The sequence below is a fragment of the Andrographis paniculata genome, unplaced genomic scaffold, assembly GCF_009805555.1.
Source record: "Andrographis paniculata isolate CXL003 unplaced genomic scaffold, ASM980555v1 Contig37END, whole genome shotgun sequence".
Taxonomy (NCBI): domain Eukaryota; kingdom Viridiplantae; phylum Streptophyta; class Magnoliopsida; order Lamiales; family Acanthaceae; genus Andrographis; species Andrographis paniculata.
The window spans coordinates 6,030,813-6,045,883 of NW_026137570.1; the positions used below are offsets into that span (position 1 = coordinate 6,030,813).

The window sequence follows — 15,071 nt, forward strand, 5'->3', positions numbered from 1 at the left end:
ATGGCGTCCAATAAAAATCTAAGGCTGCTCGTTGTCGCCGCCGTCGCCGTCTTCCTCCTCGCCTCCACCGAGGCCGTAAGACTTCCCACCTCCCAATCCCCATCGGGATCGCCTACTCTCACCTTCTCCGATTTCCTCCCGATCAAAAAGCCCAGCCCGAAGACCCTACCCAAATCAAACGACGGCGACGACACCAAATTCCTTTTTGAGGGATCCCTCGCGATCGAATCCAACGATGGAAATCCCGAAGTGAAAAAAGTTTGCGCATCAACCGAAAATCCCCTCCTTTGCGCCGGCTCTGTCGACACGATCCTCGAGGCGGCGGTGAAGGCGGGACTCGAAGTCGCGAAGCAAGCGAAGGCGATGGCGAAGGAGCTGATCGAAAATCCCGAGATGTCAGCGGAGCTGCGGTCGATCGTGAAGGACTGCAAGGAGAGCTACTCGACAGCGGCGGAGAACTTCGAGAAGTCGCTGGCGGCGTCGACGCAGCATGACGTCGGGACGATCAGGAGCATGCTGAGCGGGACGATTACGTACCTGGGAGATTGCAGGGACGAGATCGGTAAGGTTCAGACAGACCCGAGGCTGAACGAATTCGCCGTGAAGCTTGGTAATATGACCAGCAACTGCCTCGCCATTGTTGATCTCATGCACTGAGGGGGAAGACGACGACGACGACGACGATGAATTGTTTGGGAGTTTTTAATTTGATCACTTATTTAAATAATTAATGCATATTATGCTTTTCTTCCATGGATCACATAAAACTTGAATGGAAAACAAAATACCTTTGATCATATTGTCGTATGGATCGACGGATTTAGAAAAAAAAATTTATTGCTGAACAATATATAAATTTAAAAATAAAATTAATTTATTTAATATAATTATATAATATTATTTTTGATAATTTATACTTGTTTCATCCACAGTAAACTTTACATATGCAATGTAAAACTCCAACAAGGATCATGTGCTAGACCTGGGACCCTTACCTCATGGGTTTAAACTTCCGATAGGTCACCTGCCACACATGATTCGTCTAGTGTTGCAGCAGCTGCAGATTTTTATATTATAAAAATAATAATAAAAAAAAGAAAATCATATGCTGAAAGTTTTTTCATTATATTGAATACTTAAGATATTAATTATTTTTAAGTTCTGAAATATAAATTTCGGCTCCCAATCCGTAAGGGTAAGATGCTTGACATCAATATTTTTTATTTTAGAACAAATAACTCACAATTAAATATCAAAATATTTTTTATTTTTAGTTATTTTTTCACAGTAATTTTTAAGGGTAAAATGAATAATATATCTATAAAATATTAATTTATTTTAATTCATATGCAAAATCAAATTAGTAGTTTACTAGTGAATGGAAATAATATTTTTAAATATAATAAATTATTTTAATTATATTGAAATTTAATTATTTAGATACAGGTGATATTTTAAATTCTAACAACATCCAAAATTTTTAGATAATAATGCAATTTCAAGAGAGACACTACCATTTTTAAACAATAGCACAATTATTAAATTATAATTTACGAAGAATTTAAATGTGGATCTACCCCTCTCTCTATATATATATATATTAACCGTGTTAGTTAAAGTGATGATTGAATGTTTATTAGTATTATGTTGCCAACTGACGAAATATAACCATTAACACATAAAGTATATATTAATATAATGCAAATACATATATTATTAATTGTTACGTACGGAATTTAGAATTAGGTTAAAAGCCCAAGGTAAAAAGAAGAATGGGCCTGGCAATAGAGTTGATTGAATTGGCTGAAGGACACCATGAGGAAATCAAGGAAAATAGGTTTTCCTCAAGACGGAAAGACCTCAAGTCGGAAGGTCTTCAGGTCGGTAGGTCCTCAAGACGGAAAGACCTCAAGTCGGAAGGTTTTCAGGTCGGAAGGTCCTCAAGACGGAAAGACCTCAAGTCGGAAGGTCTTCAGGTCGGGAGGTCCTCAAGACAGAAAGACCTCAAGTCGGAAGGTCTTCAGGTCGGAAGGTCCTCAAGACGGAAAGACCTCAAGTCGGAAGGTCTTCAGGTCGGAAGGTCCTCAAGACGGAAAGACCTCAAGTCGGAAGGTCTTCAGGTCGGGAGGTCCTCAAGACGGAAAGACCTCAGGTCGGAAGGTCTTCAAGTCGGGAGGCCCTCAAGACGGGAAGTCCTCAGGACGGAAAGACCTCAGGACGGAAGGTCTTCAGGTCGGGAGGTCCTCAAGACGGAAAGTCATCAAGATGGGAAGTCCGCAGGTCGGGCAAGGAAGAGGTACGGACAGACGCGGAGGTCTTCGGTCAAAGACGGAGGGCGGCTGATGAGGTTGGCCCAAGTGAAGTCGGGCCAAAAGGGCGGAAGGTCTGTAGTCGGTTCAAAGAGTGAAATATAGGGATAATTTTGGTCTGCTGAGGACGCGTGTCAGTAGGAGAAGGGTTGGAAGGCGGTTGAAAAGGAGACGTTGTAACCGTTCGGGTGACGGTTTTCAGTACGGTTTCCCAGAGAATATTTAAAGGCTTGGATAATCATTTGGCAAGGCATCTTCAATCAACTTCAACAAAGCAAAGTCAGATTTGGGGATCACCACTTTAAATTTCAGTCTTTTATTTTCCAGTTTAGTTTCTGTACCGTACAGTGTTTAGAGATTCCTAATCTCAGGCACTAATTAATCAAGTTTAAGGATATTTTCTATATCTTTGAATTTTACTTTATTTTTGTTGAAAAAATTACATCAACAAATTGGCGACCACAGTGGGAGCAAGACAAAATTGCTCATTCCAATTCCGGCGATAATTTCATACGTCTTAGATCCGGCCGAATCATCGGAAGGGTTATGGCAGGTTCACAACCGCAATCATCTTCGGCACCGGTGGGAGAATCCGTTCCACCACCCATTGTGCCAAATGCCGGGGAAATCCCACAACCACCAACTGATTGGTGGTCTTATGTTCAACAAATGAACAACCAGCATACCTTGGTTATGCAGAATATGTTGCGTGAGCAACAAACGAACATGTTGCGTGAGCAACAGAATCTGTTGCAGAACATGATAGATCAAGCACTGTCAAGGGTTAGTCTTCAACCCACTCAAACGCCACCAGGAGTGTCACCGTCCAGACCACAGGCAAATTTCGCAGGGCCATCATTCGTGGATAGTACATTCCCAAGTGCCACAAATCCCAACCGAATGGATAGGGGAAAATCTCCTTTGACTTTTCCCAACAATGTTCCACTGGGACCAAGGGTTACCAATCCGCAGACGAACAATTCAAGGGAGGACAGGCCTGAAGGATATATACATGATCCTATTCATATTCCTGTGCAGGATCCGTTCCATGTTCCTGATCATCAACGCTTTCATGTAGATCCTGATGAGATTGCACATATATTAAGGGATCAGTATGGATTAACTCCTCAGATGGCTAACCGCCCTGCATATCAGAGACCTTTCCCAGAAAGGATCATTAATGAACACCCTCTCCCAAGGAATTTTCGACCACCCGACTTTCATGCATTCTCAGGGGAGGACGGATCCTCCACCATAGAACATGTTGGTCGGTTCACAGCACAATTAGGAGAAGTTGGCAATAACCCTTTTTATAAGTTACAGCTGTTTGGTTTATCGCTTACTAGAACGGCGTTTTCGTGGTTTGTAAGTCTGCCTCCTGGACAAATTCAGACATGGGAAGGACTGGAGATGGCATTTCACGCTAGATTCTTCAATCCTTTACCAGTTGTTTCTTTAACTGATCTTCTAGAATTGAGACAGTATCCAGAAGAAACTGCTTCACAGTTTATAGAAAGGGTGCGATTGATGAAGGGGCGATGTCCTACGGTAATCAGTGAGAAAGAGATGACCAATTTAGTGGTCCGGAATATGCATACTCGTTTAAGAAAGGCACTCACTGCCCTGGATGTAGAGGATTTGGCAAGTCTTGCATCCAAGGCAGGACGTCTAGAGTCTTTGTTCAGAGAGGAAGATCAGCATAACAGGCGTAATAGAGGCCAACATATGGCGAGTATGGGAACAGAAACATGTGACTTTGATTTCAATCAGTCAGAAGAGATGGCAGCCGAAATCCTTTCTGGAAAACCTTATGTATGCCCTAAATTAAAGCCAGTACCAGGGTCTGAAGGAAAGGAGCAACCGACCTTTGATAGTTCGAAAGCTGATGAAATTTTTGATATCCTGCTGACTGATGGGCAGATCCGTATTCCAAAGGGGCAAAGACTTGCCACTAAAGAAGAAATCAAAGGGAGACCATATTGTAAGTGGCATAATTCTTTCACATACACTACAAGTCAGTGTACTCATTTCAGGAAGGAAATTCAAAAGGCCATCAAGACAGGTCGGCTCAAATACATCACTTTAGGTGTAGACCAGCAACCGTTTCCGAAAGTAACAACGGCAATGGTTGATATCCAACCAAGTTCGGAAACAGGGAAAAGGTCGGCCAATAGTGGACAAACAGGGGAACGAACTCAGACAAGCCCCGGAACAAAGAAAGGAAATCAGCCAAACAGTAGCCGACCGGAAGAACGACTCAAAGTTTGTGAGAAACCAGTCGCTGAAAAATGGGACCACCCAGATGGTTCTTTTAATGTGGAGGTGAAACAAAAGGTTTTGGTACGAGATCACCCGACCAGAAAAACAGGGTCGGTCGGGAGCAATTGGGCTCGAAATAAAAAGCCTTTACCAGTTGATATAGATCCTCGTTTCCCAGGTATGAATCGTACACAGATTCGCAATGCCAAACGCAGGTATGCTACAAAGTATGGGAAAACGAGTTCCTTCAGCAAAACGACTAACCGACGAACAAAAAGCAGCCGACCGCTTGGCAGGAGATCAGTCTATTAGAGTCTTTACAGAACAAACGACTAACGAGCAGGGAGCAGTCACTCAATCTCCAAAAGGTCGGTCCAGTCGGGTCTGTTCAGGAAAGCAACCGAACGACGGATTAGGCGTTTCCGACTATGCCAAAGGAAATTCGTCGGGACTGGGGAAAGGTAAAGGGATGGCAGACGAAATAATTAAAGGTTTTAGATGCCAACATTGTGAACGGATCAACATCAATCCATCTCTTGAAGAATTCCGTATTGAATCTTTGACGGTTCAACCTCGGGATAAGACAAAGGAAGAAGTAGTAACTACAGAGGAAAGTTCAAGATCTGTTAAATCTCGTCTGGGACCACGAATCCCTTGTCGAATGACAGAGATTAACCAGATGAGTGATGAACCGATGTGGGCAAGTCTGGTAGATGAAACTATGGACGAACCTTTATGGGCATTCTTGGCAGATGGTGAATTAGAGGAAACAGAGTGGGCAAAGACCTCAGATTCCGATCCTCAGTCGGAAACACCTTCGATTGTGTTTCCTCCTATTCCAGAGGGTGCGAACTCCCATTTGAAACCTCTGTATGTTAATGCTCACATTTGTGGGAAACCAATCACCAAGGTTTTCGTGGATAATGGGGCAGTCTTTAATGTTATGCCATTGAAGACCCTCAAGAAGCTAGGGAAAGGAATTCATGATCTGTCTCCTGTGGAATTCGAAATGACAAGTTTTACAGGGCAGCCGACCAAGCCGGAAGGCATGATGGTTGCCACAATTGAAGTCGGACCAAAAATGATCTCCACTGTTTTCTTTATTGTGGACGCAGATACTACATACTCTCTCTTGCTGGGAAGAGACTGGATTCATGCCTCTCAATGTGTGCCATCAACCTTGCACCAACAATTAATGTTCTGGGAAGGAAATCAGGTCTTCAAAATGGAAGCGAATGACAACCCATTCGATGTATCAGAACAAGTTGAAGAGTCAGTGTTTTATTCCAGTCCTTTGGCTCCGATGTCTCAATTGTATATGGCCAGGGAATACCCAAACAAGGGTTATAAAGTCACTGGCCAGAACTCGATGTTCTATTAAAAGAACACCTTTATTGTATGGCTCATGATAAAGCCACACCCATTCCCATATAATTTGTTTGTAATGGAAGATACAACTTTAGAAGTATGTAGTTCTCTTATTAATAAGTTCTATTTAAAGCAGTTATTACATAAAGCAGAAAATAGTAAAGAGATTCTAGATGTTCACCTCCAAGAAGATGAACAATTTCGTTGGCCCGACTTATTAGAAAAAACAGAACCAACAGCTTCATCACAAGACCCATTATTAGAGTTTAATTTAGGAACCGAATTGGTTCCAAAAGTGATCAGGTTAAGTGGTTATTTGTCTAAAGAGCAACAAACAATGATGCTCGAAGTTATTAGAAACAACATTGATTGTTTAGCATGGGATTATTCAGAGATGCCTGGTTTGACAAGGAGTCTAATAGAGCATCGATTGCCTATCAAAGAAGGTTGTAAACCTTACAAACAACCTCCAAGGCGAATGAGCCCGGATCTGATGCCTCAAATCAAGGAAGAAATCCAAAAACTTCTCAAAGTGGGTTTCATTCAGCCTTGCCGTTATGCGGAGTGGCTGGCTAATATTGTGCCAGTGGTCAAGAAAAATGGTTAGATTAGGATATGCATCGATTTCAGGGATTTGAATCTAGCTACCCCTAAGGATGAATATGTGATGCCTATGGCCGACATGTTGATAGATGCAGCAGCAGGGCATAAAATCCTTAGTCTGATGGATGGTTATGCAGGCTATAACCAAATATTTCTGGCAGAAGAAGACATTCCTAAGACAGCATTCAGATGCCCAGGGGCTTTAGGTATTTATGAATGGACAGTCATGCCATTCGGGTTAAAAAATGCGGGGGCAACTTACCAAAGAGCCATGAATTCAATCTTTCATGATTTAATTGGCAGATCTATGGAAGTTTATATTGATGATGTTATTGTTAAATCTTCCAGTTTTGACGAACATTTAAGAAATCTTGAAGAGGCATTCGAAAGAATGAAGAAGTACAAGTTGAAGATGAATCCAACCAAATGTGCTTTTGGAATATCAGCCGGGAGCTTTTTAGGATTTTTAGTTCATGAGAGAGGAATTGAAATTGATGCCAATAAGGCTAAAGCCATTCTTGATAGTCGGCCACCCAAGACGGTTAAAGAAATCCAAAGTCTTTTGGGTAAGGTGAACTATTTGAGGCGTTTCATTTCTAATGCAGCTGGCAAGGTCAGACCCATTACTAAATTGTTGAAAGCTGGAAGACATGCTTTTGAATGGGGTCCCGATCAACAGACGGCTTTAGATGCTATCAAGCAGGCATTGGTTCACCCTCCAGTCTTGATGCCTCCTAAACAAGGTCGGCCACTCAAACTTTATTTGGCAAATACACATGAAGTGGTTAGCTGTTTATTGGCACAGGATGGTGATGACGGGAAGGAAAGGGCAATTTACTATCTCAGTAAAACCCTTACAGGACCAGAACTGAATTACACTATGCCAGAAAAAATGTGTTATTCATTGGTCTTCGCTTGCACTAAACTCGAGCATTATTTGCTGCCCAGAACAGTTGAGGTCATATCAAAGGTGGATCTCATTAAATTGATTTTGCAGAGACCTACTATGAAGGGCAGACTCATGAAGTGGGCCATCAAATTGGCTCCTTTTGATCTTCAACATTCCCCTTTGAGGGCAGTCAAGGGACAAGCAGTAGCCGACTTCTTGGCAGAATTCTCACAAGTCGGGTATTCTCTTTGTGATAGTGTCCGACCATTTAGTTGTTCATCATATCTGGATAATCTACAGGTCGGATGTGCGCCTTATATAAGTACCAGAACATGGTTGATGTTCTTTGATGGTTCTACCTCTGGAAACAAATCAGGGGCAGGGGTCTTTTTGCAAGGACCTGATGGTCAAAAGATCAACTTACAACTACGATTGGAAGCCATGACCCATAATTCGGCAGAATATGAAGCTTTAATTTTGGGTTTGGAGGCTTTAATTGCCAGGAGGGTCCAGTCTGTAATCATAAGGGGGGATTCTCAATTAGTAGTCAACCAGGTAAACAATCAATATGTTTGCAATTACCCTCATCTTCGCAGATATAGGGACATTGTGGGTCGGTTACTGACAAAAATCTCAGAAGTAATAATTGAGTTCATTCCGAGGAAAGAAAACCAACGTGCTGATGAATTGGCTCAAAGGGCATGTAAAGGAATTCTGGAGGATATGTGGTCGGAGGTCAAGTCGGGCATAGAAGGAAAGACAGACCCGATATGCGAAGTTACGGTCGGGCAGGAGATAGTCGTACAGGAGCCCGACTGCGAAGTTACGGTCGGGCAGGAGATAGTCGCACAGGAGCCCGACTGCGAAGTTACGGTCGGGCAGGAGATTGTCGCACAGGAGCCCGATTGCGAAGTTATGGTCGGACAGGAGACTGTCGGACAGGAGCCCGACTGCGAAGTTATGGTCGAGCAGGAGACTGTCGGACAGGAGCCCGACTGCGTAGTTGATATCAGGCAGGAGTCCGACGGTGAAACAGTGCCCGATTGGAGAACAGAGCTTATTATGTATTTACAGAATCCAGGTGCGAGTGTTTCGATTGCGACACGATTGAAAGCTTTACGTTTTCAATTGATAAATGGAATTTTGTACAAGAGATCATTTGAAGGTTTACTTTTGAAATGTTTGGGGTCTAAAGAAGCTCTAGAGGTAATGACAGAAGTACATGGTGGGATATGTGGAGCTCATCGGGCAGGTCTGAATATGAGATGGGCCATTCATCGTTTGGGTTTTTTCTGGCCAAAGATTTTTCAAGATTGCATACAATTTGCCAAAGGCTGCCAGGAATGTCAGAAACATGGAAACTTAAACCATTTGCCAGTAACCGAATTGCAATTCTTGGCAAAACCATGGCCTTTTAAATCATAGGCTATGGATATTATTGGTAAGATACATCCTGCTTCATCGAAACATCATTGTTTCATATTGGTCGCGACTGACTACTTTACCAAATGGGTAGAAGCAGTTGCTTTGAAAAATGTGGATCAGAAAGAAGTGATAGACTTCGTTTTGAACCAAATTATTTACAGATATGGTATTCCTCAGTCTATAACAACCGACCAAGGCCTGGTTTTCACAGGGGAAAAGTTCTCTAGTTTCTTGGCAGAATTTGGTGTTCGATTACATCATTCTTCACCTTATTATCCCCAAGCCAATGGACAAGCGGAAGCAGCAAATAAGATTATTATTGGGATTATAAAGAAGATGGTTGAAGGGAACCCAAGAAAGTGGCATTTGTTATTGTCTCAGGCTTTATGGGCACATAGGAATACCAGAAATACGGCCACAGGATTCTCGCCTTACCAACTCACGTTTGGCCAAGATGCTGTTTTACCAGCCGAAATCCGAGTATCATCTGGCCGAACAGAGTTTACTGATGGTAATCTTACAAAAGAGTACCAACAACTTATGTTGCAACAGTTGGAGGATTTGGATGTTAACCGACTTCATGCGATAAGTCGAAGTGTGAAACAGAGTGAAATCAGAGCAAGGAGTTACGGAAAGAAAGTTCTTCACAGGACATTCCAAAAAGGAGACCTAGTCTGGAAGACCATCCTTCCTACATATAAGAAAACTGACCAATTGGGAAAGTGGTCACCGAATTGGGAAGGACCATACATTGTCCAAAAAGATATTGGGAATGGCGCTTTCATTATTGTAAATCATGAAGGGAGAAGAGTACATGATTGTATTAATGCTAAATATCTGAAGAGGTATTATCCTGCCTTTTCAGATAACAAAACTGCCTGAAACAAAATATTATTTTCAGAACCCATTTATGGGGTTCGGGTTCGAACCTATTTAAAGGTTCATTTTTGTTGGGTTTAGGGTATTAGTTCTTCTGCCTCTGAATCAGACTTTTTATCCCAGTGAGTGGATATTAGTTCTGGTTCTTCTTCAATAAGATCTTCCAAATCTGGTCGGTACCTTTCCCATTGGCTTTGCATGTCGTCTAGATCTTGATGGGTACGTGCTTGCATGTCTGTTAGGGCTTGATGTTCACGGTCAACAATGGTGCGCAATCTTGAAAAGACTTTTCGTTGATTGGAAAATATATTATCCCAACCAAGATCTGGAAGTATGGTTGCTGCGTGATTTTCGATCATTTCCATGTGATGATGAAGATCAGGAATGCGGCTAAGGATGTCACGAAGAGGTTCATACTCTTCAATGACTTTCTCCATTAGGCGGATGACGCGATGAATGGTTCTTCTACCTCGTTGGGAGAATCGGAATTTGAAGTCGAGTTGCTTGAGTATATGCAGCAAGTCTTCTGCATGGCCTCCAATAGGGTGATTACCCACAAAGAAGGGTTGAAGAACACCTTCCCAGTTACTTGATGGAACATGAGGTCGGTCATTCGCCATATTTGTTAACACTTCAAGTGTTTTGATTTTCAAATTATGCCTTGGAATGTGTTTCTTAAAATGTGAGAAACAGTGTTCTTTTAAAGAAGGAGTTTGTTTCGATTCCTACAAAGTTGGAAATAAAAGGTGATCCTTGTTTTGTGAGAGGAAGGAACAATATATATTACTAAGTCAAATGTTGTTACAAATGGGGGAATATTACAACAGTGCCCCTAGGGCAGTTTTTATATGTGTCCATTTGATTTCATCCCTGGATAGCCTTCTGGTATTGGCAGCCGTCTAATATCTTATGATGAATTGGGATCGGGCTTGGGTTTTCAGCTCTTGATCCAATTCAGCCTCATTCTTGGTATACCTCTCAAGCAGACGCTGCTCATTGGTAATTTGCTTATCCAGGGTAGATTGTTCTTTCCTTAGCTCCCGCAATTCTGCTTCCTTTTTCTGAATAGCTTCATCAACTTGAGCTTTCGTGCTAAGGAGACCACCCAGCCTTCCAGTAGTCTGCTGAAGGGATTCTCGGGTCTTAGCCAAAGAATTCTCCAGCGTTGTTTGATCGAAGTCGGGCTGGGGGGTTTCGGCTGACAGGAGTCCAATGACTAACACTTCGGTCTTGAGCTCTGTAAGTCTTTCCATCAGCCGATGCAGAATGGGGACGGCTGGCGATTCTGTCGGAGTGTAGAAGAGAAGGCCACCAACCGTCTGAATGAGTTTGTCCAATAAGTCGGATCTCAATTCTGACAGGGGATGGTTAATGGCCTCAGTGAATATAGTTTGGGCCTCCGCCGGAACCGGAACAGTCGATAGGGCAGCTAAGTCCGAAGGCCCCTGCAAGTCTTACAATGTCAATAAGTAATCCAAGGGAGGTGCAAAGGTATGCAGATAAGATATGTGTTACCTCTGGGTGGACTGCTGTCAGTGAGGGGGGCAGCAATGAGGTCGGTCGAGTAGGGCAGACAGCTGGTATAACAGCAGCCGACTCGTCGGCTGCTGCGAATGGTCGCTGAGGTGCCGACCTGGGTCCCTATGGAAAGTAGTATATGAAACAGTTAGTGTTTTCTGAAAGAAACATTGTAGCATGGATTGGTTTAATCTTACCAAATTCACAGAAGTCTCCGATTCGGACGAAGACATTTCTTCCATTTCTGGAGGTTGGGCTGCCGCAGGTGGTTCTTCTGCCTGCCACTCGATGGCTAGAGGGAGCGCCGCTGCTGGTTGGGCGGCTGCAGGTTGGGCGGCTGCATCTAGAGCCACTGCAGCCGGGATCTCTGGGGCACCTTCGATTTCGGGATCAGCAACATCAAGGATGTCGTTTTGAGGGTCAGCTTCGGCGAGGGCAGTTGGTCTTTCCTTCGAAATGGATGAGTCTGATGCCATGTATGGCGGGCGACCCATCTGGAAAGTAGTCCCCTCGCTGTCTGAAGAGACCCCTGCTGTTGATGCGATGGGTGAAGGTGTCTGTGAAAAATCATGGAAATGTTTGTTGTTAAATATACCAAGGCTGATCGTTAAAATCCTAAGTATTGTTGATGAGAGAACTTACTGGTTCTATAGGCACTGTTGGTAAAGATTGCCTCCTGGTCGGGTGCCTGGCCCGACCACTCCTCGGTACGGGAGGAAGAGTTTGCCTCCTTGACAGGTCCTCCGCCCGACTGCTCATTGGCAAATTGGTTTGGACCATAGGTCCGGTTGAATGGTCGGCTGGGAGTGGCGTCGGTTGCGTGTTCGGTGTCACCAAGGTCGGTTCTGGTGAATGAAATAAGTAAAATCAAAGTTACGATATAGTGAATTGGTTCACGGTGTTAAGAAACATTACCAATTCGGGGTCGGGTCCTTGCTGACGTCCTATTTGTTCCAAGGTCTGCTAGTGTTTGCTGGTCGGTCCCCGAGGTCGGGGGTGTTTGCAGCTGGGAAGCTTTCCTTTTTCGCGTTGGACCACTAGATCCGATCCCCGGGGCGGCTGTTTGTGGCTGGGTGCTAGTGTGTCTAGCCGCCCCTAGAACCAATCCTTGGGGGGGAAGGAGTATGTTCAGCAACCGACCCTCATTAGGGGAAATCAGGGGCCATACAACCGACCACCATTCATTGAATGTTTCTACAGTCTCAGGGTTGGAGCGGAAAGGAATATAAGAATTGGAAATTATGTACGGGGTGAGCTGTGAGATATAAGAAGGGATTGAATTAGGTAGGACTCGTCGGTCGGGACTTTGGAAAATTATATGCGGACAAGCGACGGGTCCAGGGATACCTTGGCAACAGCCGAACTGGCGCGCCATGAATTGAGGTTCATAATTAAAAGTGTAAAAGGTTTTCTGCCCTTTTTTATCAAGTTTTTTGCTGCTAAAAAGAGACCTGGGTTTAAGGGCAACGTCCCAGGAAAAAGGATAGGTGGGATGAGGACAAGGCTCAGGAGTCGGAAGAGGATTTGGTGCCGGAAAGGGCCAAAAATGGTCGGGAGCATAACCCGCATATTTTTTATACATAGAAAATCGAGAGTTACTGCGGGTATCTGTTAAAATTGCGGTTATTATTGGATCGGAAGATTGGAGTTTATTGCGTCCTGAGCAGAGTCGGTTGAGGGCTAATCCCAAATGTTTTTCAGCTATTGGCATAGTGGGTGGAGATCCTAAGTTAAACGCGTTGGGGAAGTAAAGACGGAACCAAAGTTCTAAAAAAACCAAAAAGGACCCGACGCGGCAGTGTCTAATTTTCTACTATCATTATCTGTTAGACGAAGGCTAACCCTGGTGAGTCCTTCAAACAGATTGGCTAAAAACAGGGTGCCAAGGGAGAAGAACCGACCTGACGCGATATGAATGGCCAGGTCGAGATGCGAAGGAAGAACACAATTGGAAGGGGAAACAATTACGTACCTACAAAGCCAAAAAAGGATAAAGGCAGTATGCTCCCGGTCGGTCACAAGGGTCCCTGGAGCCCCTTGCTGGTCGGTTGCGAACTTTGTCCAACCCCATTCCTTCACACCTTGTAAAGACCATCCTGGATGGTCTTCTGATGGCTCCTGCCCATCTAGGGCTCCCATTACAGGGTCTTCACCCACGACTGGGAGATGCGCGATCATTGCCACATCCATAAGAGTTGGACCAAAGGGGCCCGATGGTGAGAGGAAAGTCCCATTTTCCGCATTCCAGAAGGCAGACATGGCCAAGAGCACCTTCTCATGCAGGTTGATAGGCATGGTGGACAGTAGTATTGCTTGGTCGATTTTTTTAGATCGCCATTGGGTCTGGAAGTGTTCTGCTACCCGTCGATACCAAGCGCGGTAAGGATCTTTTGGGTCTGTGAGATGGGTTTTGATGCTGTCTCGAGTGCGAACTGCTTGGTAGTTAGGGTTGTTGATGGCTAAGGAATTTCGGGATTCCAAAACTTCCCTCATCCGATTTGCGTCTTCAGGAGTAGTGCAATATGGGCGGATCGTCGGAGTTAGTACTTTCGAGGCTGAAAATGGACCCTCTGGGAGAGTTCCGTCGAAAGGAAGAGCAAGAAGGTATTGATTCGCCATAGTTAGAGTGTTTTGGGATTGTGATTCACAAAAGCTTGTATTGCGGAGAATGAAGTTAATCAGGAGTGTTGCAGTAACTGGTGCAGTTGCTAAGAGAATTTTTCGAGAAGGTAGTGATTTATGAACTTCCAAACATTGATTGTTAAATGGCGTTTGAAAGTCCCTTGGCGGCGGGCAAGTTGTTACGTACGGAATTTAGAATTAGGTTAAAAGCCCAAGGTAAAAAGAAGAATGGGCCTGGCAATAGAGTTGATTGAATTGGCTGAAGGACACCATGAGGAAATCAAGGAAAATAGGTTTTCCTCAAGACGGAAAGACCTCAAGTCGGAAGGTCTTCAGGTCGGTAGGTCCTCAAGACGGAAAGACCTCAAGTCGGAAGGTCTTCAGGTCGGTAGGTCCTCAAGACGGAAAGACCTCAAGTCGGAAGGTTTTCAGGTCGGAAGGTCCTCAAGACGGAAAGACCTCAAGTCGGAAGGTCTTCAGGTCGGGAGGTCCTCAAGACAGAAAGACCTCAAGTCGGAAGGTCTTCAGGTCGGAAGGTCCTCAAGACGGAAAGACCTCAAGTCGGAAGGTCTTCAGGTCGGAAGGTCCTCAAGACGGAAAGACCTCAAGTCGGAAGGTCTTCAGGTCGGGAGGTCCTCAAGACGGAAAGACCTCAGGTCGGAAGGTCTTCAAGTCGGGAGGCCCTCAAGACGGGAAGTCCTCAGGACGGAAAGACCTCAGGACGGAAGGTCTTCAGGTCGGGAGGTCCTCAAGACGGAAAGTCATCAAGATGGGAAGTCCGCAGGTCGGGCAAGGAAGAGGTACGGACAGACGCGGAGGTCTTCGGTCAAAGACGGAGGGCGGCTGATGAGGTTGGCCCAAGTGAAGTCGGGCCAAAAGGGCGGAAGGTCTGTAGTCGGTTCAAAGAGTGAAATATAGGGATAATTTTGGTCTGCTGAGGACGCGTGTCAGTAGGAGAAGGGTTGGAAGGCGGTTGAAAAGGAGACGTTGTAACCGTTCGGGTGACGGTTTTCAGTACGGTTTCCCAGAGAATATTTAAAGGCTTGGATAATCATTTGGCAAGGCATCTTCAATCAACTTCAACAAAGCAAAGTCAGATTTGGGGATCACCACTTTAAATTTCAGTCTTTTATTTTCCAGTTTAGTTTCTGTACCGTACAGTGTTTAGAGATTCCTAATCTCAGGCACTAATTAATCAA

The 15,071-nt window shown here is 44.3% G+C and overlaps 1 protein-coding gene across 1 annotated transcript; it reads left to right on the plus strand.

The window, feature by feature from the left end:
• Positions 1 to 657, plus strand: LOC127250173 (uncharacterized). Its single transcript, XM_051273332.1, has one exon. It carries the CDS (start codon positions 1 to 3, stop codon positions 655 to 657), a length of 657 nt encoding a protein of 218 aa, XP_051129289.1.
• Positions 658 to 15,071: the final 14,414 nt, after the last annotated feature.

Bases quoted from the DNA above. Each gene is read 5' to 3' on its own strand.
- LOC127250173 (XM_051273332.1), top strand. From the start codon at position 1: ATGGCGTCCAATAAAAATCTAAGGCTGCTCGTTGTCGCCGCCGTCGCC.